This window comes from Corylus avellana, chromosome ca2 (genome assembly GCF_901000735.1).
Source record: "Corylus avellana chromosome ca2, CavTom2PMs-1.0".
Taxonomy (NCBI): Eukaryota; Viridiplantae; Streptophyta; class Magnoliopsida; order Fagales; family Betulaceae; genus Corylus; species Corylus avellana.
The window spans coordinates 6,644,226-6,672,225 of NC_081542.1; the positions used below are offsets into that span (position 1 = coordinate 6,644,226).

Below are 28,000 nucleotides of genomic sequence, written 5' to 3' on the forward strand. Positions count from 1 at the left end.
ATGAGGGAATCTAGGTCCTAACATTATAAGGTTTTACTGTGGTTTGAATCAGACTGCTGGTCTTCCTTTACAAAATGTCTGCCTAGATTTACCTTTCATTGATGAAATCTTAGTTAATGGGAGTACTCACACACTACACCATCACATGAGATTTCTGATTATTGCCTACTTGACTGCATTCACAGACCAAGGTTGTGTCATGCATATGGTACATTTACGGTGTAAGTGTAGCTTGTTGATCACTCCGAATTGTTCAGATATTCATACGAGCATGCATGATCTATTGCTTATCTATACAAGTTTTTTTTGGTGTTTTGTTTTTTTTTTAAAAAAAAAAAAAAGAAAAAAAAAGAAAAAAAAAGGAAAGCTTTTGGATATTCATTATGCAATACATGAGTCATTGATGTGTTATCATGTGTGTTCATTTAACTTTTAAAGGGGGAGAAACATGCTTTGCATTTCCAGTTTCCTGTTGTTAATTGAGTCATACATTGAGGGGGAGTTTTGCTGATGTTTCTTTATAATCACGCATCATTTTTTTTCATGAGTTTTATTTATGTCTTCTTGTTCCACATATGCCTTGATGTATTTTGTGAAGTATTTCAGGAAACATGAAGACCTTTTGTCATTCTGTGACAAAAAGGGGGAGTAAATATGGGGAGATGATGGGATTGGCTCGACATTTTGGTTTTGTCACTGAATTGCCAAAGGGGGAGTTTGTTAGTTCTTGTGTTGGCTTAATTCAGTTCCAAAATGCAGATGCTACTGTTCACGGCTCAAACACTGATATAGAATGCTCAGAATCCAATCTCCACCGTTCATAATGTAGATTCATGTGTTATGAACGTCCCTGCAAAATTTCAGCTCAATCGGACCACAAACGCCCATCGATCGGAGTTGTTGATGAAGACTGGACAGTCCGGGTCCGGACCTCCAGAAGCCGGGTCCGGACCTTATTTCCAGAAACTTGATTTTTCAAGCAGGGTCCGGACCTCAATTCCCCGGGTCCGGACCCCAGTTCCCGAAAGTGCATTTTATGAGGCATGTCCGGACCTCAGATCTGCAGGGTCCGGACCTGGGTGACTTATTAGGGTTATTTTCTATTTAAACACGATTTTGCTACATTTACAAGTACGTATTTTTGGAGAACAAAATCAGAGAGCTTAGAGAGAGATATTGTTCTAGATTATTTGAGAAGGGATTAAATACGTGAAGCCAATCGGAGTTCCGGTGAAAGGAAATCTTATAGAAGAATTGTGCCAGATGTTCTGGAAAGGGCTACTGCGGTAGAAGTCAAGTGGGTCGCTTGTCGTGTACAAGGAAGAGTAAATTGCAAAGGGTTTGTAATTCTTCTTGTATTCCTTATTCTTCTTATAGTGGATTGATTTCCTGGGTTTGGCTGCCCCGGAGAGGTTTTACATTTAGAGAGTTCTCTAAATGGTTTCCTCTTCGTAACCACATATCTGTGTTCTTGATTTTCATTACATATCTGTATTTGGTTGATTATTGATTGTTAGGTCAGATCTTATTCCGCTTAATATTTGTGAATCACCTAGACATTTGAATAGGTGTCGTTTGGAGTCGTTTTAGAATTTTCACACATAATAAGTAACGCTTATGGAGTGCCCACATTCCTTTCCCATTTGTTCTACATTCATTTTCATCAGTTTAAAGTTGAAAAACCAGGATACTATGTATGCAAAAGTAATCAAACAAAGCACTTACATGTATATTACCAAAAAAAAAAAAAAAAAAAAAATTGTAAACAACCAAAATATTACTTGATGAATATTAATTATTTCATACTATTTTAACTCACTAAATTTATCACACAAATTTTGTGCAGCTTCTATAGATAATTTACAGAGCTTAAGACATTGGACAAGTAAAAATTGAATCCCAACTCAAAAAAAGAAAAAAAGTGACAATTGAATCCCAGGAATGAAAAAAAAGGGGGGTACCAACCTATTATAGCTGACTTTTATTTTCTTTTCTTTTTAATATATATAGCATATGGATGACTACAAGTCTAAAAGGATAATTTTGCCCTTGAATTTTATCGTGTAAAATAATAGTTATTTCTAAAAATAAAGTGTTCCCGGTGAAACTATAAACAATAACCATTGCCTTTTGAAGCTGGACAATAGCCACTTATGGCTTTATACTTAATGCTACTAAACGTCACAGAAACATCTAAAATCTCACAATGTACGCGATGAGATATGAGAAGGGCATACCTGTAAAATCAGAAGCTGATTTCGGCGAAATAATGCCTACATTTGGTCGCACACAGTACTTCTTAGGGGATGTAGTTTTAACCTGTTAATATCATATAGCTATCAAGCATTCCATCATACACAACAAAAAAAAATTATACCAAGTCTAACACTCTTGAAAGCTGAGAATAGAAAAACATAAGTAGAAGTAATACACACCTTAAAAGCAACATAGTTATGGGTATTATTGGCCAGTCGAATTGAGCATGAACTATGCTTCTTCAATTCAACTATGAAAAACAAGGAATTCCGACATGTTAGTCCATAACTTCATCTTTCAGAAGTAGATGGGTGCAAGTTGCAACAAATACAATAGTTAAACCAGCCTATAATTCCTATAAAATCAACAACCATGTTTGAGTGATACTAGAAGAAGAAAACATTACACATCTAATACATCTAACTAAAGGGTCACTGAAGTTTTTCATTAAAAACATTAAGACTATGAATTAATCTGCAAATTGTTCTCTGTTTCTTCATTTATAAGCATGTGTGCCTAAGACCTTAGATGACAAAATTGCATCCCTTCATTACCTAAGCCAAGGCACAGAGGTCCCATAATTTATTTTATTTGCAAATTCATTGGTGCCGCAGACTATTTTTGTATAGTTAGAGATTTTAGGGGAAAAAATGAAAAAGAGACAGCAAAATCAGACTCCTCATATTTCATTGTTTTCCTCAAAATTGGGGGACATATACAATCAACAAATTCTTCCGTCTTCCACTAGTAATTTGGCAGAGTTGAGTTGGGTATTTTGTTTATTGTTCACTACTGATTTCACCGATTTAGATCATAAATATTTTTTTATAAATTTATTTATCAAAAAAATTAACAAAAATAACTAAATCCAACAACAACAAAAGCAAGCCTTCATAATTCTTTATTTTCTGTTTTCCTCAATTCTTCAGATCAAACGGGGTGTAAAGAAATTGTAACAATAACGTAAATATCACCAATATAGCACAACAATAGAGCAAGAAGGGAAAATAAAAGGGTAATGATTAAAATGGGTCATCTCGTAATCATTGACTTACATATGAATTTCAGTTCCTTGGGTTGAATTTCCAAAAGCTGTGTACTCATTTCTGCTCCTCACAACAAATTCAAATTCAAATCCAAATCCAAATCCAATCCTTTCAGTACGCAAAACTCGCGGCCAATGCCCAAGTCTCTCTGCCCTGCACAAAATACACGTACGAATGTGTATATAAAGGCCGAAAGACCCTCCGTTTGGTTCCTAAGAAAATGTAGGAAAAGCAAAAATATAAATAACTAGAAACCAAATTGCCGACCCAGAGAGGGAAAAAAAAAAAAAAAAAAAAAAAATCCAGACTTCGGAAAATTTTCAAACGTGACCCCCTTCCTTTTTCCTCTGCTTTCTCCGCAACCAAACAGAAAGTAAAAACACCAAACGTAAACTCGTTTTACTTCAACACTGACACTCTAACTCATCCCAACTCAGATCGTTCAAAACAATGAAGCTCAGCGTATGGAACCAGAAAGTAACGAACAAGGAAAAAGAAGAATAGTCAACGAAAAGAGTCAACGTCAGACTCGGTTTCCAACTCAGAGAAGTTCGAAATACACGAAAACGCAGTATCGGAATTCCAAAACTTTTTCAAATAATTCAGTCCAAACAGCACTCAGAAATAAAACTTGACCGTTCAAAGAACCAGTAGACGAAAACGAGATATGGAAACCGCAGCGTTCGGAATCAGAGAGAGAGAGAGATTGAGAAAGCGGTTACCTTGCCGGTTGTGGTTCTGAAAACGCCGACGTTCTGGAATCAGCTTGGAATTCGATCGTTTGAGAAACCAGTAGATGAAAAACGAGCCAGAGATACGACAGCGTTTGGAATCAAAGAGAGAGAGAGGAATTCAAGGGTGGAAACTGGAAGTGGAATTGAATTGAAAAGACAAGAAAATTGAATGGAATTTTGCGTGGAAACTCCGCTTTCGATAATTTTCAATTTCAACGTACAGGGCTCGGAATTTTAAAGAGAAAAATATCTTTCGTCTTTCCTTTATTTTATTTTTTATTTACTGTAAGAGAGAGAGGGTGTGTTTGGTGGTCTGAAACACGTACAGGCGATACTACATAAGACTTGTTGGAAAGGAAGGAAGTGAAAGCAAAGTCTGGTAAGTGGGAACCGGTGCCTGTTGGTAGCGTTAGTTGTACCCGCCGTTTCAACCGATGCCGATACCATAGCCGACCCGGTTTTGTCGGGTCCGAATCGCATAGTGGAAAAAATTTGATACCTTGCTTCGCTATAAACGTCAGGTTTTCTTTGTTTTCTATGCTATACACATTACACGCCAGTTTGGGTACAAATTCATTACATGTTGGGTCATGTAAATGAGCTTTAATTACATGGATCCGCAATTTATGTCTGGATTAGAATTCTCGGTTCTAACTCGTTAATTTTTTTTTTTTTTTTTAGAGAAATTTTTTATATTCATTTATTGAAAAAAAAAAACTAAAAGCATAAAGTTCTGATAAATTATAACCAAAGCTATAAGGTTATAACGTCGTAAAGATAAACATAAAATCTTACAATTAAGTCATATCTATGACTTCAACATATGTCAAATCATGTCTAAACTTCAGTTATAAAACAGATCTGTTACAAGCAGACTCAATCTAATTCATAGATAATTCATGTTCCCAACTTTTATTTTTTCGTCCATAAGAGTAAAACCCTAACTCGCTAATTTCGTGTGAATTTGTGGATCACGTCAAAAATTGCCAATTTTTATGTTGCATGTCGAGATCGAGTCGTATTGAGTCATGAGTATAAAATTATATAGATTAACTCTAACTCGACTCATTTAATTAAATAATCAATCCCTCAACTTCAACTCGTTAATTTTGTATTAAACGTGTATCCGATTCACCGGTGGTGTTTGTTATTAAGAAGAAAAAAAAAAATCTAAAATGCGAACCAGTAGTAATGCTATTGAATTTTTGTGCAACAAAACAGGAAACACGTGTAATAAAGGCAGCATTTATGAGGAATTTCATGTGAATAAATAATTTAACTAGCCAACAGGCAAAAATTAAAATGTATTATTCTTGAAATATATTTTATGCATTGATTATGAGATGTCCCGAGCTCATGGATCAAGAAGAGAAAGAATATATTACCGAATTTGCCTTAATACAGATCAGCCTTACTGATTAATTAATATGCCTTATAAAATGGTGAAAAAAACATTTTCAGCCAAAATTATAATATAATGAATTTCCTTTTGACAAAAAAGAAAAAAAAAATTAATGAAACCATGAAACCATTCAATGCCAAAATAGACTATAGTTGTCACCAAGTTTAAAATGCAAACTTTTAAATGGTGGCCAGCTCAAGCATAAATTTTGATACTAATTAATAAGATTAGGGTGAGATAAGTTGGAATAGAATTTTAATTCATTAGAATTAGGTTATTTAAAATTAGCTTTAGGATTAATTAGAATTTCTTATCAATTTAGGTTATATCTGGGTTGTTTGGTAAAGAAGTTGGGGTCTCCTTTATTACTATTTATCACCATTTTCCAAAAAAATCAATATCAAAGCATTCGAACTTTTTTACTTTTTATATTACATCATTCATTTTTTACTATTATTCAAATCAAAAAATCACTACAAATGAGATACAGTATTTATGAAATTATGGTATTCTCCTGTTCTTAATAGAGTTTTGTGGTATTTCTTACTCAAAATGAGCTATTGTGGTGTTCTCTTACCCGAAGCGGATAATTATTTCACTCAAATTCCATTCTCACAACCCAACCTGAGTGATGTTTCAAATTTTTCCAAGAAACCAAAAGGAAAAGAAGCTTAAACCTATTTTTAAATTTATTTTGGTTTTTCTTTTTTTCTTTTCTTTTTTTTAATGTTGGTTTGTGCATAGGGGTTTCTTTCAAATAATTAAACTAAACAAAAAGATGATTGGGTGAGATATATTTATACGTTCTTAGAACACGTAATTTTTATATGTATTTTTAAAAAAAATGCATGTTACTTATATTAAAATATATATCAATCTAAAAGACTAAGTACAATATTTTTCATTTTTCACATTAATGAATGGATTGCGTGACTAAATTTTTTTTAAAAAAATTCCAATCCGATATGAAGAGGCATGTCATTAGTTGTTTTGGCATCCTCAAAAGGTTGTGACTTCTTTGGTAACGTCTCATAAATGTGTCCAGATATTTCTTTTTCTTTTTTCTTTTTTTATTTTGAAAGACAGATAATTCATACTTATTTTTTTGGAAAAGATGTTGAAAATTTTATAGGTTTGCGTTTTGTTGTTTATTTGAGACACCAAAGGATAACTATCATAGGATGAGATTGAAATGTATTAATGAATAGGTCTAAACGTTTAGGAGCCACTTAGCTTTACATTTAGTTGTTCATTTATGATAATTTTTTTAATTATTTTTTGAAGTTATATAACAGTTTTGGCATAGAAATATAAGTTAAACATATAATTTTGAACATTAAAGGTTCATATTTAATTTTATTTTCTCTCTTTATCTCATTAATTAACATACCTTTTAATACTATATTAATACATCTAAATGTCCCTAAGAGGTAGCTCAATCAGCTAAGATTACACTTAATAAAGTGGAGGTCACTAGTTCGAATTTCCCTCTTTCCTCTTGTGCGGACATGTAAAAAAAAAAAAAAAAAGACTAATGTAATAACAATGAGTTTCAGTGATTTTAACAGTGATTTTCAATGTCGCATTATCAAGTTGTATGATACTTGTATAGCCTTCTACTAATAGTGTTACTTTATACACATATATACACTCTTAACACTCATTTATCATACATATCACACACCAGTTGATGTGATGTGTGGCTGACATTTACTTAAAACATGTCATAGGAGTGGCATATGTGTGAAGAGTAGCATTAAGCATAAATAATTGCATTGTGGTTTGCATTGTAACTTGTAAGATTCAATGGAACTATTACATGTTAGATATTAAAAAACAAGATATGTTTCGTGCCTTTCTCTTGCACATTTCTTGTCTATTATCGTATAAGAAATGTGCAAAGTTATCATTGAATATGTAAAACTCACATATGAATCCAAAAAATTTAGTAAATTTGTGTAAAAAAAAAAAAGAAAAAGAAAAGCAAGAAAATAAAAGCAGATATTTATCTTCGAAAATACAAAAGGGAACATAAGATAACAATTAATTTCCATTGCAGTAATCTTGATAAGAACGACTTAAAATGTTCAATGTATGAGGGTTTGGATGGGACAAGCCACCCTAATCCATAAATTAATGTGATGTAACCGTTAGTTTTGTTGTAGAGAAACATCCTTCTCCCTATCTCTCATAGGATCTCATAGGATCATGGGTCCAGATTTGCCCTCCACCTCACGTCAAAATGGGAATTAAATACGACTTTCACATCAAAATGTGGCATTTACAATTTTCTTCTTCTTCTTTTTTTTTCACAAAAAAATTATTATTATTTACTTATTTATTTTTCTAAATGATACCAAACCAACACCATCCGACTCCTTATAAATAACAAAACTCTTTACCAAATAACAAAGGCAGATAAAATACCTAATCAAAAAGTATAATTTTTACTTTTACTTCAATAAATTTTTTAGTATCTTCTTTATTTTATCTAAATATTATTTTTAATTTTTTGAAAAAACTTTACTTTGACCTTCTGAACTTTGATTTGATTTTATAAACCTCCTCTGAACTTTCAAATCTCTCATTTTGGACCCCTGAACTTTTAATTACTCTCAATATGGACATCTTCATCAAATTTTAAACGTTACATGATGTTTATACCCCTGACTTTTGTATAAAATTTAAACTTTCAAAACGTTTTTTTATTTTTAAAAAAATTAAAATCAAGGACATTTTGATCTTTTTTGTATTTTTAACGGCTAAAATTAATGAAAGGGTTTTAATTGAGAGTAATTAAAAGTTTAAGGGTCCAAAATAAGAGATTTAAAAATTTAGGGAGATTTATAAAATCGGATGAAAATTCAAAAGGCCAAAGTAAAATTTCTCCTCATTTTTTTTAATTATATTTTTGCCAACACTCATATTTTTCAAACATCCATCTTTTTCAATAGTCATATTTTTCTAATGGTCATAATTTTTTCCTACCAGTCAATTTTTCAGTGGTCATATTGAAATAATAAAATGTAGTGTTGAAAAGAGAAACAATTAATAGCCTTATAAGATATAAATTTGAAACATGACTGCAACTATAACGGATAACCAGTCAAAGGGAGCAAGGGAAAAAAAAAGGTCCCAAACCCAACGTTGGTGTTGCCCTATTGAGAACAGCATTGAATGGAACCAAAAACATCCTTTCTACAAACGATCTCTTCCTTTTAGATCTCATCAAGTCATTTCATAATTACAACCCTTTTTCCTTTTCCTCTTTTTCTAATATATATATATATATATTTTTTGGGGATGATTCTCTTTCTGTAATATGGGTTCCAAACTTTTGATGCCGAGATCTCCCTACTGTCTTTTACTAGTCAAAAGAAAAGAGTCAATGAATAATATATATGTATAATTATGTATATATATATATATATATAGTACATGATGAGCCCTGGAAAGTGTCGTGCCGTATTATAATATTCATGCATCTATATATGAAAGCATTAATATTTACAAGTACGAAAATGATATAAAACCAACTTGGTAGTTGAGAAATTGGAAAAGGGTATAAGGAAGCTTTAATAACTGGGTCCTGTCAACTCAAAGCTTCCTTCAACTGTCACAAGCACAACCAAAAATTAAAGCCTTCCTCCAACCCTTCAACTACCTTGTTTTTTCTGAATCATTGAATATGGTTTTGCAGCCTGCAAGCAAGCCTAATGAAACCCCATGTTTGTGATATAGGATAAAAAAATCCTGAATTTTAAGGATTTCATATTATTAGGTTGTCCGTATAATCTTTTACAATTAGGTTGTCCGAATAATGTAGAAATTTGAACAATTTAAAAAAAAGAGACTGTAGAGCTCACCTACATACTCAAGCAAGTTAACCTAATAACATTGAATTTTAGTGTTGTGATGTGATATAACTTGTTGATGTAGATAATGCAGAAGTTCAGCAAGGCCAACCCACTGCATCTCTTATCCCCAACATTGAAAGAAAAGATAATTGTAAATAGAAATTAAAGGAAAATGTGGAACGAATAAAATAGACACAAGAATTTACGTGATTCGGTTTATAACTTACATGTTACATCCACATAATAAAAACCCTAAAGACTACAATTTTTTTTTTTTTTTTTTGTGAACGGCTAAAGACTACACTGTTGCTCTTATTCACTAGGTTAAATTTACAATACAAAATACTCTTATTTATAGGAGAATTAGAGTAGGTTACATGAAAGGTCTCTTATAGGTTATTTTTTAGTTTATTGCTACTAATTAATACATATAGATGTAATATAGAAATCTAAATAGACATAACGTCTACTGAGTAATACAAACAGTTTTGATGTCTTTTAATGTGGATCATGAGATAATCTTATCTGTAACAAACATAACCAGAAAATGAGAAGACTTGATAACGTCTATCTTTATTATTAGTTTTGTATTTATAACTAATGTTATTAGTAACTTAGTTGGCCAAGTCTAGATAGGCTTCATTTCCTTTCAATTTGGGTTGAGCTAGCAGTATCGCATCAACTCGATCGAAGTTTTGTTGGAGGAGGTTCTATTAATGGTTCATCTGAGGTTTTGTTTGGGGGTTTTGGTGGAGGATGTTGTTGAGGATTTAACTGGTGATTCATTTGAGGATTTGTGTTAGGGTTTTGGTGGACTAAAGGTATTAGCAAAAGCCTCTTACGTGCTCCTAGATCGTGTGTTCTTCATGGGCAGTCTTTTATCTCAAAGAAAAATGACCTAGTTAGAACAGTAGTTCCAACAAACGGTGCCAAAGTTGATACAATGACCGTGCACGTCAAACATCTAGTATAGAAGATGTACAAAAAGACCAAGAGTGACAGGAAACCACCTTTAATGCTTAAGTTAGCAAGAATGAAGTCAAGATAATATATGGACAAAATGTAAGCAAGGAGGGTGAAAGAGCTTGAATAACTGTGACATGAGCCGTTTTACCTTTATAGAGGTTTTCCGTCTTTAGTTTGCAAGCGAATATGACAAGACAAGTATCATAGGTTATAGAGGTTTTCCGTCTTTAGTTTGCAAGCGAATATGACAAGACAAGTATCATAGGTCAAAGGGGACAATATAGAAAGTGGTGCGCCTTCATAATTTAATTCCCTTTGGATGACACCTCCAACGGGTTCTTTCCTTACCATGTGGGTTCGAATCAGGCAATACAGTAAGGTCTCATAAATTACTTTCCTTTGAGGGAGAGCCCCAACACCTCATTTCCTTATTGAGCAAGTCTGAAATAACAAAGTAATTGGTAAATAGGCGGATAACATTCCTGATATGATTATTACCATTTGGAGCATAAACGAGGGGGAGGGTTCCATTAGATCTGGGCTAAGGCTACCTTTGGGCCAAAGGGGCCCTCAGCTGAGCCCACAGCCACAGGGCCCTTTGATATTTGGGTACTTCAAATATGTAATTCCATAATTTACTTATTGGAACTCGAATAAATATGACTGTAGAAAAGGTGTGTAAAATAATGAGGAAGCAACTGGCTTTACCAGATGACACTGCAGTTACTGGCGATTCAAAATTTGCAGCAACCATCTGTTCACAGTTTACACATTTTACCATATAAATATTCTGAGAAAAATTTTGCCTTTCCATAAGTTCTGGTTTTTCCTTGTTTAAAGGAGATGCACAGGTACAAGCAAGTTTACTGGATATCACAAAACGGGAGGAAGAATTTTTTTTTTATATGTAATAAAGTTCTATTGAAAGACACAAGGTAAAGTATGCAAGATAATAGCAAAAAGGGGACAACATGGTAATAGCTTCTACAGTTGAGAAAAAGATATGGAGCCATACAAACATTGATCAAACATTGCCTGCATCTCAACATTCTGAGATTGAAGTACATATTTACTTTTATATACAGAGTGTTGTAACCAGATCATGTTGTGATTCAGAAGTCACCATATCACTCCCAATCAGCATCAAAGAAACCAGCATCTTTCATCTCCGAGTAGTATACGTTCTCTAAATGCAAATCTTCCTCCTGTGTCCATCAAGAGCACCATCAATTAAAAACAATACTATCTTATAACATTAAAATAAAATAAAATAAAAAGAAGCCTGCAAATAATGAATGATGATGATAACCTGGAAAAAGTCAGCCAGAAATGTCACATATAGAAGAGGAAGATAGAAGGCATGATAGCAGACAATGGTGGCACCGTACAACCTGTGACAGAAATTTTAATTTTAATTTTTTTTTTAAAAAAAAAACTATTAGAAAAATGACTCTACAATTGAGGTGTTAATGGAATATTAGTTTTAAAGAGATTGATTAAAAAAAAAAAAAAATTACCAGAACCCAAAACTAGCCCCGTTTCCAGTAAGTGCACAAGCAAACAGTGCAAGAGCATTCGTCGAGAACATGATAGCAATGTAGTTGTAGAATGCAGGTCTTGCTGCAGAGTATTGAAAAAAAAAAACAGTGAGATTAAACAGCCATGAAATTGATACGAGACAACTTTAACCATCTGCATATGCAAACTTACCAGGTAATCTTTCTCTCCACTTGGAATGGTACATGAACAGTATGAAGCCATAGACTGCGGTCAGCACCAGCCTATGAACAACCCACAAGTTCCACTTCATCTGATGTGTATGATCATTGCTGTCAATGAATAACGGGATCCCAAATCCAAATAGATAAATTGCCTGAAAGAGATTCCATGGGCAAGGAAAGATCCATTACTTAATGCAATATTGTGTCGCTGAACAATTATCAACAAGTTCAAAAAAAAAAAAACGAACTTCAACAATAATCCAAATTTTAGTACTGGCATTAGCATGTAGTTCAATATGTGCAAAAGCTTCTATATATCAACCCCAAACATAATCAATTAAAAATGGCATAGGAGTTCATTGGTCCATCAGTGTACGAGCTGAGAGCCAAGAAATGTCGAGTGTGCTATTAAAACACATATGAGAAGGGAAAAAAATAATGCTTTGTCCCCCATAATAATGTTGTATTCTGATCATCATGGAAAAGGAAATATTATTTATAAGTGGATTTTTTTTCAACAAAGAAGCAAAGAATACCTTTAGGAGGAAATCCATACCGACGATAAGCCCTGAGACAACAAATGTCCGTGTCAACGCTTCTAACCCACTCACATGATTTCCTTGGAATAAAAAGGCCACCAAGCTTACTTCCAAAAATAGCATTCCAGATGTTGTAAGCAAAGACAAGACATTCCATGCCAGTTCTTTTCCGGGAGTGCACTCCCATGCCTGTGTCAATAAAGAGGATCCAGTTCTTAGCTAAAAGAACAACATGAAGTTTCAAGCAAACAGGAATGTAGATGAAACCAAGAGTTTAGAACAGCCCCATTGCATGTGTTATCAAACTTAATCACTGTCTTTGATTGCTGAAAAGTTACTTAATTCATTACACCAAAAGCAATTTAAGAAAGTCAGACAGTGGCTTGGAAGATGTCAATGTGCAAAGGTTCGATTTAACCAAGAATCTTTGCCTTGTGAAGAAATTCCAAAACTATGATAAAATAACAAGGAAAACACAAGCTCATCTCCCATATTATGGGGATCTTACTGGTACATGCATACTAGATTAGAAAATGTAAGTAAATCAAAGTCAACACATGTTGGAACCAGAGTTTAGAAGACAAAAGAGTTAAAGAAACAATCAAGATTAAAGAGCATCAGCACCATGTGAACACCTGCACACGCGAGAGAATGGCCCTTAACTGAAAATTTTTTCCTCTTCTATATTCAGAATTTATTTTCATGTATAAATAAGATTTTTGTTTTTATTATTGTTTCTTACATTCTTTCATAACTTCTTTCGATCTCTTACACTTGTTGCACCACCAAAGACAAACATTAAATAAACTTAACAATTGAAACTTCATAGGCCACAAGAACATTCTTATATTCTTCCAAATGCACAATTAGTTGCCATAAACAAAGTCAATGGCATTTTTTATATGAACCCTGCACACAGATCAAACCCTAAGCTCTATTAGCCACCTAATTTCCTCCATTCACCATCTCAAACTCTGATGAAAGAATAATTCTAAATACTCATCTCCCATTCCACTCCCAAACCACTAAGCTGATGTGACGGTCTCATCAACCCTTGTATTTTTTTTTTTTCTTTTTTTAATAAAAATTAATTTAAAGGTTGATGAGCATTGTCACATCAGCAAAGTAGTATGGGAGTGGGATGGGAGATGAATAAGTAACATTACTCAAATAATTAAAATTTCATATAGTTGCGATTACATGGGATCAATTTATTCAGATTTCTAATTCCTTAGAAATTTCATTTTACTCATATAAAACATAGAACTTGATGTTAACTTTGTATAACACAGTTTTACCACCCCAAATATAGCCACTAAACATGAGTACAAGAATCCAAAATAAAAAATAAAAAAAATCCAAATACAGCTACTAATAACTAAATCCAGTAGTACAAAGAAACCCAAATAGAAACCACCACAATTCAGTTTTTCAAATCCAAGAAGGTAAACGAGGATCCTATACCCAAGCAGAAACGACCACAAATTCAGCTACAAACAACTAAATATGAAAATCTGAAGGAAACCCAAATAGAAACCAAGAAAACTCGGCCACTAAAGTCAACTACCAAATTCGAGAACGTAATAAACTGAAGAAACCACCACCATCACAAATTTATTCAATTACTCTATAATTGCAAAACACAAAACCTGAAAACAGCACCAAATCAGGTTGAACAAGCTAACAAGCCAGAGGCACGCGTAGTACGCAATTATAACATAAGACCGTCCATGCGATAGCTTGGAGAAGCTCTTCTTGGCTTGGAAGGACAGGTAGAGAATGAAGAGAAGGGAAGGAATAATGAGCGCCACATTGTGCCAGAAGCCGTGGCACTCGAAGAGCCAATCATAGAATCTTGGGTCCGAGTTTGAGAGCGAAGAGAGCGTGAGTGATTCTTGGAGAGCCCGCATTTCTGGGCGAAACAAAAACCCGGATTCAATCGGGGAGGAAAAGAAGAATTTGGAAAACCCTAACCCTAGGTTCAGTTCAAAAGGGAAAAACCTGGTTGAAATGCAGATAGTTTCGTGGATTACAGGATAAGGACAAAACTCGAAAACCTGACTGATATGTCGTTTTGGTACAATCAGACCTATGTAATATACACTCCTTATAAACACGTTCCATTTGATATGTCGTTTAGGATTTGGCAAGTGGAGAATTGTAGTTAGTGATGCTTTTGAGACAGTTTGGTGACCAAACATGTTTGGCTCTAAGTAAATTTGGTGGCAAAGTTCCTTAATTTTTATCTCATGTTGTTTCCTTAATTTATTATTTTTTTATAATAATGACAGATTTAAGGATTGATTAGAACAGTTACATCGACATTATGAGATAGTTGAAGAATAAATATGTAATTTCTAACATTACTTTTGAAATAATTCTTCCTACAAGCGAAAAATGTGAGGTGTGGTAGCTTCTTATGAGTTTAGGCTTAGGTTTGTTTCGATATGCTATATGTATTTGAGTAATACCAGAAACGGTATTTTTATTATTGGAATTGGGCTTAGTCAATCAATTAGAGGTGGTTAACTTCTGAATTGTTGCATTGTTTACAATTACCCTCGTAAACTTTAAAAATTCGTATCCATCTTTCAATTTCTTTCAATTTTATCACTCCTTTAGGATTTTGTTTTCTTTAACCCATTCACCGACTGAAATCACTGACCCAACCAACCGAGAATCAATTCACTAAGACATCAATAAAACCAATCCAGACACCCAGAAAACAGCTCAATCAATTTAATTCAGCCAAAATCTTAACAAATAATAACTAAAAATCTTAGCAATTTAATGAAAATAATAAATAATAATTGACATTTAAAGAAATGTACTCGATAAAATTACCTAAAAATTCTATAGAGCCTTGATCGCATTTTAAAAAATTGGGCTCAAAGTATACCTTGGAACGGGCTTTCAAAAGTCGTAAAACAATCTCATATATGCTAAAAATTTGGAGCAAGATAGATAACATTAAAATTGTATTTCAAAAAACTTCCTTGCCATCTCAAAAATCCTCTTCTTTTTAAAATTGTATTTTCCTTTTTTACCCAAAAAAGGAAATGATTTAGTAAGTAGATTTCTAAAATGAATTTTTCTTCTTCTCTTTTTTTTTTTTTTTTTTTTAAAAAAAATTGAAATTCGATGGCTAAAAAACATCAATTTTTTTTTTCCTTGGGTTAAATATTGTTTTAGTACATGGAGTAAAGAAACTTCACAAAAGGTCGCCTCGATTTCAAAAAATGTGGTAAGTAGTACTTGTCTTGAGCCTAAATACTGAGGTGGTACTTTTGCCTATAAATTTATGCTAATGTTATGGATCATTTTTTTATCTTTCTAAAGCTGACGTAGCTTTCAAAATTATCATTGGATCAAAATTCAAATATGATTCATCTAAAATTTAATGATGATATTAAAAGTCACATCAGTTTTACGAGGATAAAAAGATGGTCTCTAACATTACTCCTAAATTTAAGAGAGACACACGTCAATAACTTTCAAAACATGACACATGTCTCATATGGCTAATAGATATTCTTAAAAAAAAAATAAAAAATTAGAAAAAACTATTTAAAAAAGGGTGGCCAATGGGTGCTCGACCGCCCACAGTTTGGTGGCTTGGCTATCCCCCATATGGCCAAATCCTAATTTGTTTAGGCCTTTTAGCTATAGGGCGACCGAAACCACCCCATAAATTTATTTATTTATTGTTGTCCTTTTCAAATTTTTAATGAAGCATATGGGCTACATTGTAGTTTCTGATTGGTTTGACGTGTATTTTCATAATTAAGTTCAAGATTGATAATACTTATAATACTTTTCGAAACCGAAGGAACCCGTGATATTACGCCTTACCAAGGGATCACATATATTACTTAAAAAAAAAAAAAAAAAAAAAAGGATCACATATATTTATCTATTTTTCCCTAGCAAAACCACCAAATCTCTTCATCGACCAAAGAAGTTTTTGTTTTTTTGGGTAACCAACTGCTTCATTAAAACCAAACCCGACCAAAAAGTTACATGCGCTTTGTTTTAATTCCTTAATTGTAGATATTTGCCCACACTGACCGTTACTTTTTCAAACCAAACGTGGCATTGTATACTACGCCAAAACGGCAAAACCTCCACTTTTTCCTCCACGCTCTAGCTCTGTGCCTTAACATTCGGATCCCATCATTTGCAGCTTCAACAATGAGAATCCAAAATGTAAAAACGTTTTGGAGATCCTTCGCATTTTTCTTCTTCTTCTTAAAATCATTAACACTTTGATTTTCACGAGCCCATTTCATTTTGATTATCAAAGTTCAATTTGGATAAAACTTTCAAACATCTTTTCGCATTAACGATCAATCACATTGTGATTTTCCTTCTGGGTTTGATTTTTTTTTTTTTAATCGATAAATCAGCCATATGGGTTGGAGCAAAAATTTATGAACAATTTGTATTTACTTGCACTCTAAGAAATCCCGAATTAGAAGATCAACGTAATCACCAATTGCATTAGGTGAGTGTCGTAACAATTTCTTTTTCTTTGTGTGTATGTATGTTTTGTAATTGAATTGCTTTTGATCAGAATCTCATTCTCGTTTTTCTATTTGGATTTTCTTTCTTATTAATAAAATCTTTAATGGCAGTAGCTATGGACCGAGTGAGACCTGTGTATGTTCGGCAGAAGAGCGCAATAGGGACGCCAGGGGCACCATCGTCGCCAATGTTGTCGCCGCTGCCGCTGCACCGCCACACACGGTCGGGCTCGGTCGGGGTGGCTAATTTGAAGAAGCAGAAAGCCGCAGCGCAGAGGCTGGCACAGGTGATGGCACATCAACAAGCTGATGAGGGAAACGAGGAGGATGAGCTTTTTGATGATTATACCTCGGGGAGTGGCGTAGGGAGCATAGGGCTTGCAGGTGGACGGTCAATGCGGGCTCGATCGCCTTTGGTAATTGCCTTAATTATGCCTAAAATTGTCCCTGTCAAGCTAATGTTGTAAAAGAAACATGGGCTTTAGCATATAAGAATGTTAGAACATAGTTAATAATATCAGTAATCTATGTTCATGGAATGATAATGTAGTAGTTGGTGGCATAGAATTTCCTCTAAGATATCGTATATGGAATCATACAATGGGTGGAACTAATTATGGGAATTGTGAAGATCGACAATATGCATAGAAAATGATGAGTTATGTTCATATAAGCAGGATTGATCGGGAAAAGAGAAAAGAAAAGTTATTCACAACTCTATTGAAGTAGCCATTTTCCTTGAAGTAAAGAAGCTTGCATGTATTTCTATATCACTTTCCTTGAGCGTTCTAGTGTATGTTACTGATCAAGGTTGTTCCTTTTTTTTTTTTTTTGCCCTTTTGTTTTTCTTATTTAAAGTGCATTGCATCATTGTATGCTGACATGAAAGTGTTCTGGTCAGTCTAGGACTGATGGCACAAAAAACTTAACAAGTTGGGATTACATTGTGCACATTTTAATCATTCTTATTTATCATCCTATGAAGTTTTTCTTAAATGATGAATAATATTGCACTTGGCATGACAATAGATGCAGCTGTGTTTGATGATTGCATTTGGGAAAGAAATTATAAATGAATTGATATTTCAAGATTGATATTATGAACTCTTATTCTGACTTCAATGATGTCTTTATTAGGCAGTTCGTACAAGTCAAGAACAACCTCCATCTGCACGTTCTTCATCAGTTGGCCGATCATCTCTGTCGAACAACTCTGTTGAACAGCCATCCTCAACTCGTTCAATATCAGCTAGTCGGCCGTCTCAATCCACTAACTCTGTGGAACAACCTCTACCTGCTCGTTCTACAATAACTATCCGATCTTCTCTGCCTACCAATTTTGTTGAACAACCTTCATCTGCTCGCTCTACATCAGCTGCCCGTCCACATTTAGGAGTCAGGATAGCTCCCATGGTACCAGCTAGTGTGCCTATATCACTAAGGCCAACATTTTCTGTAATTCCATCGGACATTCCCATTGATAGTAGGAGAGATAAAAGGTATCTTGAGGCTGTAAACTTGTATAGCCTTCTTATGAAGAATCATATTCTTATCATATCTATTTTTTCATCTTAGGGGTAAGAATTGAATCTTAACAGCTTATTAAGTGTTTGTTCCTTTGCATACACTCAATGTGGTTTGTCCCCATTAATCTGGCCTTTGAATTCTAAACATACCAAATTCTATGAAGAAATAATATTTGCCATTGGGACAATTTTACGACAGAATTGAGCAGTCCATGCCTTCATTAATTCTTTTAAGAGTATGGCTGTTATTCTGTTAGTAAATATGGATGTTCATTAATTCTTTTATGAAGTACTTCAATCCAATACTATCCTACATACTGACAAAGGTGTTTCAAAATGCACATATTCATCAATTTGTTTTCTCAATTCCTTTTAAATTAATCCTCTGTAGTTTTGGATGATAAGCAGGATGTCAATGGATTTGGGGAATATGAACCTAAAAGAAACTGGTAATCAGAATTCTTCTGCTCTACAAGATGAGGTATTTCTGCTTTTCAAGATGATATCATTTGTGCTTATAAGGTCTATGGTTAGTAATTGATTTGGTTTGGAATGCCTGAAGTTGCTAATACGCTTCATTTTTTACTTAGTTTTGGCAACTGGGATCATTGTGAAAACTTTGTATCTATATTGAGAATCTACTAATGAGGTGTGAATTTCATTGCAGCTTGATATGCTGCAGGAAGAAAATGAAAGTTTACTTGAAAAGGTGATGCCAATATAATTTTCACTTCATTTTTGCTATATTGTATAAATGTTTGACACTGGCTTGTAGTTGTGTGCATCAAGCCGGTTTTCTTAAGCTTTTGGAGCACTGAGTTAATATTTGGGAGTGCTGCAATAGTAATCCCCAAACAATCAATATGGTCAAATTATTTGCTTGTCATGCGGATATTGCTGTTGCAGCACATTCACTCAACAAAGAAGATGTTATTCTAGGCAGAAAATTATTGTGGTCCTATGGTCTAATTCTGATAATCTATCAACTATTTCTTTTGGCACCCTGTTCTGATATGTGCCTCCCCAGCTTCGACTTGCAGAGGAGAGGTTTGAGGAAGCAGAGGCAAGAGGTCGGCAGCTTGAGAAACAGGTAATTGCTTACAGTTAAAAAAGGCAACCAATTAGATGATGTATCCTTACAACTATATCAAATGACAAATATTCCACTCTTTGTTTGTTAAATAGGTAAAACCATGTGATGTATTTTTTATGGTAATTATGTGAATAACTTTAATGGATTATGCATGACTTTCACTTTTTGATTTAGATACATGCAATAAAATGGGTTTACGTTTTCCACTCTTTATTGCAAATATATAAATAAGGTCGCCTCTCTGTTTATCAATTGCATGAGCATTGTTGTTGATATGCTGGGTCATGTAGATGAATAAGAGATATAGATATTTGATGGACTTAGCTTAGTCACTTGTTAAATAATTGTGGTTCCTCATTTTAAATAAGCTCTTTATTGAAACTTTGTTTCATGGAGAGTACACACAAACATGGTGTGTCACACCCAAAATCCAAAAGGACATGATAACACCTGTAACTTCAACAATCTCCAAAATGAAACAAGACAACCAGAGAAACTAATAATTCCATCAAAATAATTTCCAAAGTCCACAAGATGTCGGTATTCACAATACCATCAAACAAACCTAAAGTCATAATAAGAACTCCATAAAGTAAATGTCCACAACAATAATTTTCCGTTGTGAATTTTAGAAGTTGTTGAAATTATTATTGTGGACATTTACTTTATGGAGTTCTTATTATGACGTTAGGTTTTTTTATGGTATTGTGGATACCGACATCTTGTGAACTTTGGAAATTATTTTGATGGAATTATTAGTTGTTCTTATTGTCTTGTTTCATTTTGGAGATTGTTGAAGTTACAACTGTTATTATGTCCTTTTGGATTTGGGGTGTGACAAAATGATATCAAAGTTACCTAGTAATGCCATGTGGTACTATCAGCACTGCATGATGTGGTCTTGACAATGACGTTAGGGGTTTAAGGTAACACCGTGGTACACATTGGGAAAAGATAAGTAGTTCGTATAGAGTGGGTGATTTATAAAGATATTCATAAGTGCTAAGTCCCACATTACTTACTTACTAGGTGAAAACTGGGATTTATAAGTGATTATAGGGAAGCTTCAAATTGACTAGTCTTTTTGGGGCGATAATACAAATGTGGTTAGCGCTTTTCCGTAGGTCGTTACATGATATTCACATATTACTTATGCTTGTAAGAAATCTTTTTGTTCATAAATTATTACTTTTTGTAAGAAAGTTTTTTTGTTCATAAATTATTACTTATGTATGAAGTTTGAGTGTACCTAACATTAATTATTCCTGGTTATTTTTCTTTTGTGTCTTCTATTGCAGTTTGTTGTATTCTATTTTTTTTTTGTGGTAATACAGATTCTAGTATTGATGGTTTATCCCTTTACCTTAACTGTTTATATGCTTTCCTTTAGATTGCTACCCTTGGCGAAGGTGTAACTTTAGAAGCCCGTCTTTTAAGCAGGCAAGCTTAAAGGTTCATTTGTATTTGTAAGGTTTGTTCTGTTATTTTTTTTTTGTACACTAATTTTTTACACTGTATTCCTCAGAAAGGAGGCAGCTCTGCAGCAAAGAGAGGTTTGTAGAGCTAAGACTGTTGCTATCTCTATACAACGACTCTGCAAGAGTATATCACTCATATAATTTACTGAAAATTATAGTTATAAATATATACTATCTCCTACATGTTGTATGCATAAGTTTATATTACTAAGTCAATATGCGTTAAAATTTGCGTGTTTTAACTCGTTTATGCTAGTGTCAAGACATGAACCCATGTCATAGGATACACATACTCCTTCATGCTATTAGAGCCTTTTACATATCCACACAACAAGCAGCCTGTTCTTGTAAATTTGGAGCACTCTTGACTTCTAAAATTAAAACTTTATGTTTACTAGTATACCAGACTTGTGTGTTTGTGGCTTTGTGCTGTTTCAAGATCTGTTAAATGAAACGGGCTATTTGTGCACTTATTTAATGAAATCAAAATACTAGTTGGGCAAGAGTCAACGATATGTTCTGTTTAAGCTGATATATCATAATCAACAATTATGACAAACAAGTTGATTATACAGGTTCATTTTCTAGATCCTACAAGTCCTAGTATCTTAGAAGAATGTGATCAATAAAGAACAGAACAGACCCTAGGGACTCAGGCGCAAAGAATATGCTTCATCCCTTGCATATAGTGCATCTATATTCCAAATCGTAGTAGGTTCAGATTTTTAACATGAACAGTGTGAGGTTTACCTATTCTCATCATATTGTAGACTGGTTCTGAAGTTTTGATCAAGTTATTGCTACAACTCACATGGGTAATACATGTTTGATTAACAAACTGCCATGTTGTGGATAGCATCTCTCTTCAAATGTTTTAAAGCCTAATAGAATACAGATTACCAATTAGATTGTATATGAACACAGTTTTCCTTGCAGGCTGCTCTGAGAGTTGCTGCACAAACTCATGGTCGTGGCAGTGAGATAGTTTCCCTTCGGACAGAAGTTGAGGTATCCAGAACTTCTAGCTTGTATGTTTATCCTTTTCTTTTATTTTTTTTCCTACCATTCTCTAGAGGATAATTGCAAGGTCCTGTGCAATTCAAATATACACTTACCCTGGAACTTTGATTCAGACTGCAAGGGATGAGGCAACATCTGCTTTGGAGCAGCTGCATGAAGCTGAGTGTGAACTACAATCACTTCAGGTTATGAATCAGAGAATGACACTGACTCAGGAAGAGATGGTCTGTATTCAATATTTTTTTACCTAATTTTTGCAATTTTGTTTCTTAATACATTATGTCATAGTAACCTGATTTGCAGTTTTTATCTTAGGAAGAAGTTGTTCTAAAGAGTTGTTGGCTTGCTCGGTATTGGAGTTTATGCGTTCAACATGGTAAATTCATTATGTGTTCCATGTTGTTGTCTTTTCCTAAGTAGCAACTTCTTTTCCTAAGGTGTACATTAAGTTCTCATTTTTTTTCCTCTTCTAGTTAAAACTTGAACCTAAGACTTATTCTAACACCCCACCTCTTCCTTAGCCAAGGCAAATTAACATATAGTTTACAGGGTTAGTTTTGATGATTGTGAATTTAAGACCTGATGTATTCAATTCCATAGAATTAATATTTCCAGGTTTGGTTTTGTTAGAATAATAATTTTTTCCTATCAGCTTAAGCTTTTAAGATAACTAGTAATTTTATAGATTTCATAGGTTGCGTGAGGGAGGCCAAATAATAATGTTAGAAGTAGTGAGAAAGATATATTAAATAAAGATGCTATAGAGAGTATGATTTTAGATAGAACAGATGGCGGGAAAGAATACACATAATAGATCCTGATTAATTGATGAGATCTGTAATGGACCCTAATTCAATTAGAATTAACGCTTAGTTGAGTTGAGTTGCAGAGGTTGGCTGAGTTTATAAGCCTAAGGGCACTAGAACACATTTTAACATAAAAACTTCTTAGATGATTAACAGGCACTAGAAAATTTTGGCAGGTATACATGCAGATATTGCTGGAGCAAGATATGAATACTGGTCGACTTTTGCCTCTCTTCCTGTCGATGTGGTATTAGCTGCTGGACAGAAAGCTAAGGAGGAGATCAGTAAGAATATTTTTTGGATGCTTTTCACTTGTCCTTTTTTGTTTTTTGTTTTTGTTTTTTTTTTTTTTTTTGCATGTTGAGGATTAAAACGGGTTTTCTCCCTTGCCTTTTGATTTGTTTCACACATCTCATGCCTTAGTTTAGCTCATTTTTTTTCTTTGATCTCATGCTGATCAGTAAATGATGATTTGGAGGAAAGAGAAAAAGTTACACGTGATTTGAATGGACCTTCTGGAGAGGGAAATATTGAAAACATGTTATTAGTTGAGAAAGGTCTGCGGGAACTGGCTTCACTAAAGGTTTCTGGTCATATCCTTATGCTTACAAATTTGGCAAACATATCTGTTTATGAATATCATCTGTCTTCTCCTGAAAAGCTTTGCAACAGATGATTGCTCATATACATCCATGGTTTCTATGATTCTGCTTTCTGTATTTCTGCTTGATGGGGAGTACCCGAAGAAATATATGTCCCAGTAAAGGATGGTTAAGTTCATATACTCCTCCTTTGCCATTAATTATTTTGCCTCTTCACTTAACAATTTAGAAGAGTTGAATGTGTTCTTTGGAACAGTGTCACACCCCCAAAGTGACATGTTTAATCTTCCTAAAGCTCACATTTTATATCGTCCAATCATTATCTGAATGCTGATTCTTAGTGTCATTCTTGAAGTTACATGTGAATATTTTGAAATACCTTAGACCAGATTTTTTTTTTTGTTTTGATCCCTTGGCCAGCTTTCTAGTCTTGACTATATTTTAACTTCTAACTTCCAACTTCTTTGACATTGTCTGGTAACTAATATTAAACAGTTGAACCTCCATCCTCTTATAGTATTCTATTAAGTTTAAAAATTTGCATGCATTTAGTACAAATTTCTATAGGAGTTTAAAGAACCACAGTTTTCCCATCTACTCAAAAATGGTAAAAAGGCCCACAATGAAGGTCCATTAATTCTATTTATGTTTCTCAATAATTAGAGATTTTATTAAATACACCTTCCTTTCAATGTTGGGACTTTTATAAATTAGTACTTACTAAGAACTCCAAGGAGCTGGCTTAAGTGCTAAAGGCCTTTGTCTTGTGGGCATTTTCATCAGGTCTAAAGTTCAAATTTCCTTGAGTACAAATAATTTCTTGGGATCAACCGCCTACGAAGCCGGAGTATTATCTGATCCGTGTAAGGGGCGCTTTGCACGGGTCCGAGGTTTACCTTACTGAAGTGGGTATACGAAGTGGTCCTGCTTTGAAAGGATTCCTCGTTAAAAAAAAAAAAAAAAAAAAAACCGTACTTTTGGAGCTTTTCAGACAGAAAACTTCCTCTCTTGCTTTTCTTTTTCTCCTTTTTGAACAGTGTTATTGAAACTGCAAGCAAATTTGAAAAAAAAAAGAGTAGTTTTCTACATTACTGTATTTGTGAATCCAAGCGTTACATATTTTGTTATAAGTAAGCTAATTGAGAAAAAAAGAACTACCATTCTTGCAAGATTAGTAGATTTGTTTTGATATTTATTTTTAAACCAGTGATTTCTTATAACTAGATGGTTTTGAATGCAATTATTTGAAAGGTAGAAGAAGCAGTGGCAGTTGCGATGGCTCAAAATCGACGATCAAGTTCACTTAGATCCTGGGCTTCAGGTGCCAAGTGCTTCTTGATTTCCAATCTAATCTTTTTTTCTTTTTTTTCTCACATGTTTGTCTATGTTATGTATAATTCACTAGAAAGTTAAGACAATTATATGAATTAAGAAGAAAATTCTGATAGGGACTAGATAGTTGTCTGGCAGACTATACTATAGTAATAATTAATCGAACAAGGTTATATGAATGAATGTTTTTGTTTACTGATTCAATTTATCATAATCAGTGACTTCTGGTTGCCCAACAATTATTTTATTTATTCATTCTTCTTGATTGTAGGTCAAGATGATGTGAAGCTACCAGCTGAGGGACAATTTGAAGCATTTGGTAGGTTTATCACTTGCCACACTTTTCATATTGAAGTTCTTTCTTTGACACTAACTAGTAATTAAGGTTGCCCATCGATTTATATATAGTTCATTTCCATTCTGGGTTAATAAGAGTAAAACATTGTATGTGACACTTGTTTGTTCCTTTTTTTTTTTATTATTATTATTACTGATGCCACCCCTTCGTGAGGTTGCTGATCTCTTATGCTTACTTTTATTACTCGTCTTCATGAACCTTACTACTACTAATATAATGTTGCTGTTGGAAATTTGGATCTCTTTGGTGTTATTAATGTAATAAATATTATTTAATGTTTGCTTTCAGAGCTAAGCCAAGAGGAATGCGAAGATGTCTTGTTTAAGCAGGTATGATGACACCTTTAAAGTTTGATATTATTATAGCTTGAAAAAATGTCATAAATATGTTCACTGTGTTATCTCATCTTGTTTGGTTCTCATGTGGGTTTTCTTCATTAAGTCAGCGCCATTAGAAGGACAGTTAAGTCTTCTTACCACTATTAATTTTTTAACTAGTTTCTGGCTGTGCAATCTTGGATAAGTAATTAACAAATAGGAAAAACTTCACAAAAATCCGATAAACTTCTACGTGTTTTGAAATTTCTCCCATAAAGTTCAAAAATTATCAATTTAAGGTATCGAACTTTCAATTTTTTGCAATGCTCCCATTTTATTAGAATTTTCTGTTAAATCTTGTTAAAATTCTCAAAATATCCTCTTCTTTTTTTTTTCTTTTTTCTTTTTTTTTTTCTTTTTTTTATTAAGAAAAATTATAAGAAAAAAGAGTCAAAGATTCAGGTTTAGGTATTTTTACAAATTCCGTTAAACTACTCACTAACGCTTGAATCTTTGCAATTTTTTATTTTATTTTTCTATAATAAAAAAACATGAGCAATTTGAAAATTTTGACAGGATTTAACGGAAAATCTTAATGGACGGCGAACATTGCAAAAAATTGAAAGTTTTTTAACTTTAGGAGAGTAATTTCAAAACTCGTGGAAGTTAAAGAGGTTTTGTAAAGTTTCCCTGACGAATATGCATTAAGTATATATAGCATTATAGAGAACAAAGCACAAGCATTTTAGAAATAATGGGTCACATGCTTGATAGCAGAAGAGGTCTAAGAAACTAAAAGTGTAAAGTTGGCTTTCAACTCTTGTGGTTATATGGTACAATCTCTTTGCGTATTAAACAAAGGTATAATTTTAAAGCAAATTTGGTTATAAGTGCTACAGCTTTTACTTATTAATTGACTTGGCTACTAATTTGTAATGGTAGGCACATCTACTAAATTTGTAACAATATTGTAGTGAATTTGTAGTATCTCTACCATAATAAGCCTGAACCCTAACTAGTAATAGTAAGGGGAAAATATGATGGGAACTTACAAATATAATGATACTGTAAATTGAGAGTTGTTGAGCTTTGTTAAGGTAATTTCAAAATACGTAAAAGTTCAGGAGAGTTAAGTGAAGTCTCCCCAAACAAGTACTAAGAAATGAGTATCAAAGAGGTATCTTGATGGACTTGTGTTGTAGGCTATGTAATGGGAACTTACAAACCAGCATAACATGATTGGAGGGGTAAGTGAATTTTTAAAACCAAGTGGCATGCATCAGGGATCTCCCTTTTTCTTTTTGGGTTGGTTAAAGGAAGAACCTATTGGAACAATTAGAAGGAGGTTTGCATATAATTTTAATTGCTTCTGACCACATCTTTCTCATTGCATGGCTTTTGGATGCTTGCTTGCTGTGTTCTTGTAGGCTTGGCTGACATATTTCTGGAGGAGAGCAAAAGACCATGGGCTGGAAACAGACATAGCAGAGGAGCGTTTGCAGTTCTGGATCAACCACAACTCCAAGTCACCTACTTCACATGATGCAGTTGATGGTACTCTTTTTTCTCCCTTTTGTTCACACGGTTGCTTGACCATATAATTTTCCTTTTGGTATCTTAAGTGCTTATTTGGGTATGCATTTGAGGGCCTAAAAGTGCGTTTAACATTTAAAAAGTCTATTTGAAAAAAAAAAAAAAAAAAAAAAAGTACCCGTTTTGTTAAAAAAATTGAAAGTGCTTTCAAGGATCTAAAAAACCTAAAAATGGCCAAAACACACTTTTGACAAAAACTTTAAAATGAAGCTTTTGCCAAAAAGTGTTTTTTTACTTAAAAACTCTATTTCTTAAACACAATTCCAAACAAGCTCAATCTGAAATTTGAGCTTGTTTCCCCGGCACACAATCCCAATCTGAAATTTACCCTGCTTTTTCTTTATCAGAAGAAATTTTTCTTATGCTATATGATGGATATTTTATGAACCCTAAAGCCATGTGTAAACTTTGTGATTCTTGGAATGAGTTCTTTATATGACATGGTACCCCATATGAAAGTTTTTGACAATTACTCTCATATATAATTCATACCAAAAAGCTCTGAATATTGATTCAATTCCAAACATGCACCACATCTTAAAGACTTATAAAATGAAACATGGTTAATGAAATAAACCTCGATTTTTCTTCAAATTTTGGTACCATGAAGTAATGGTATATATTATAAATATGAATTTTGATTTCTTCATGATGTTTGGCTTCCATGCATGTACAGTTGAGCGTGGCCTTACAGAAATCAAGAAGCTAGGTATTGAAACCCAACTATGGGAAGAATCTCGCAAGTGGCTTGACCCAGACTCCACCTCCAAGCCACGTAGTCAGTCTGACTTCTAATACACAGTTTAACTAGTTTACTGGAATTTTTGTTGG

General features: G+C 33.6%; 3 protein-coding genes across 5 annotated transcripts in view; 1 reads left to right on the top strand and 2 right to left on the bottom strand.

Annotated features, from left to right (window-relative positions):
• The window catches only part of LOC132171913 (vesicle-associated protein 1-2-like), a 19,510-nt gene extending 15,147 nt beyond the window's left edge, over positions 1-4,363 (bottom strand). Inside the window, exons 1-4 of one of the 3 annotated variants that reach the window (XM_059583327.1) lie at positions 4,025-4,363; positions 3,312-3,514; positions 2,436-2,506; positions 2,238-2,319 (exon numbers count right to left, since the gene is read on the bottom strand). In XM_059583327.1, the coding sequence (XP_059439310.1) occupies positions 2,238-2,319; positions 2,436-2,506; positions 3,312-3,360 (202 nt within the window). In that variant the 5' untranslated portion in view covers positions 3,361-3,514; positions 4,025-4,363. The remainder of the gene's footprint in view (positions 1-2,237; positions 2,320-2,435; positions 2,507-3,311; positions 3,515-4,024) is intronic. The other 2 variants (XM_059583326.1, XM_059583325.1) reach the window with 2 other exon arrangements.
• A 6,851-nt stretch (positions 4,364-11,214) lies between these two features.
• LOC132170713 (protein CANDIDATE G-PROTEIN COUPLED RECEPTOR 2-like) lies at positions 11,215-14,543 on the bottom strand. Its single transcript, XM_059581798.1, has 6 exons — positions 14,171-14,543; positions 12,519-12,710; positions 11,972-12,134; positions 11,779-11,881; positions 11,571-11,652; positions 11,215-11,466 (listed from the first exon to the last, which is right to left on the bottom strand). The coding sequence occupies exons 1-6, from the start codon at positions 14,429-14,431 to the stop codon at positions 11,389-11,391; spliced, it is 879 nt and encodes a 292-aa protein (XP_059437781.1). The 5' UTR covers positions 14,432-14,543; the 3' UTR covers positions 11,215-11,388.
• A 2,441-nt stretch (positions 14,544-16,984) lies between these two features.
• Positions 16,985-27,996, top strand: LOC132171746 (coiled-coil domain-containing protein SCD2-like). The gene is made up of 18 exons (XM_059583139.1): positions 16,985-17,025; positions 17,159-17,460; positions 18,182-18,543; positions 18,979-19,051; positions 19,238-19,279; positions 19,598-19,660; positions 21,054-21,103; positions 21,189-21,216; positions 22,078-22,149; positions 22,275-22,385; positions 22,477-22,537; positions 23,144-23,251; positions 23,429-23,550; positions 24,821-24,890; positions 25,173-25,220; positions 25,548-25,588; positions 27,004-27,130; positions 27,846-27,996. Exons 2-18 carry the CDS (start codon positions 17,161-17,163, stop codon positions 27,962-27,964), a joined length of 1,797 nt encoding a protein of 598 aa, XP_059439122.1. The 5' UTR covers positions 16,985-17,025; positions 17,159-17,160; the 3' UTR covers positions 27,965-27,996.
• Positions 27,997-28,000: the final 4 nt, after the last annotated feature.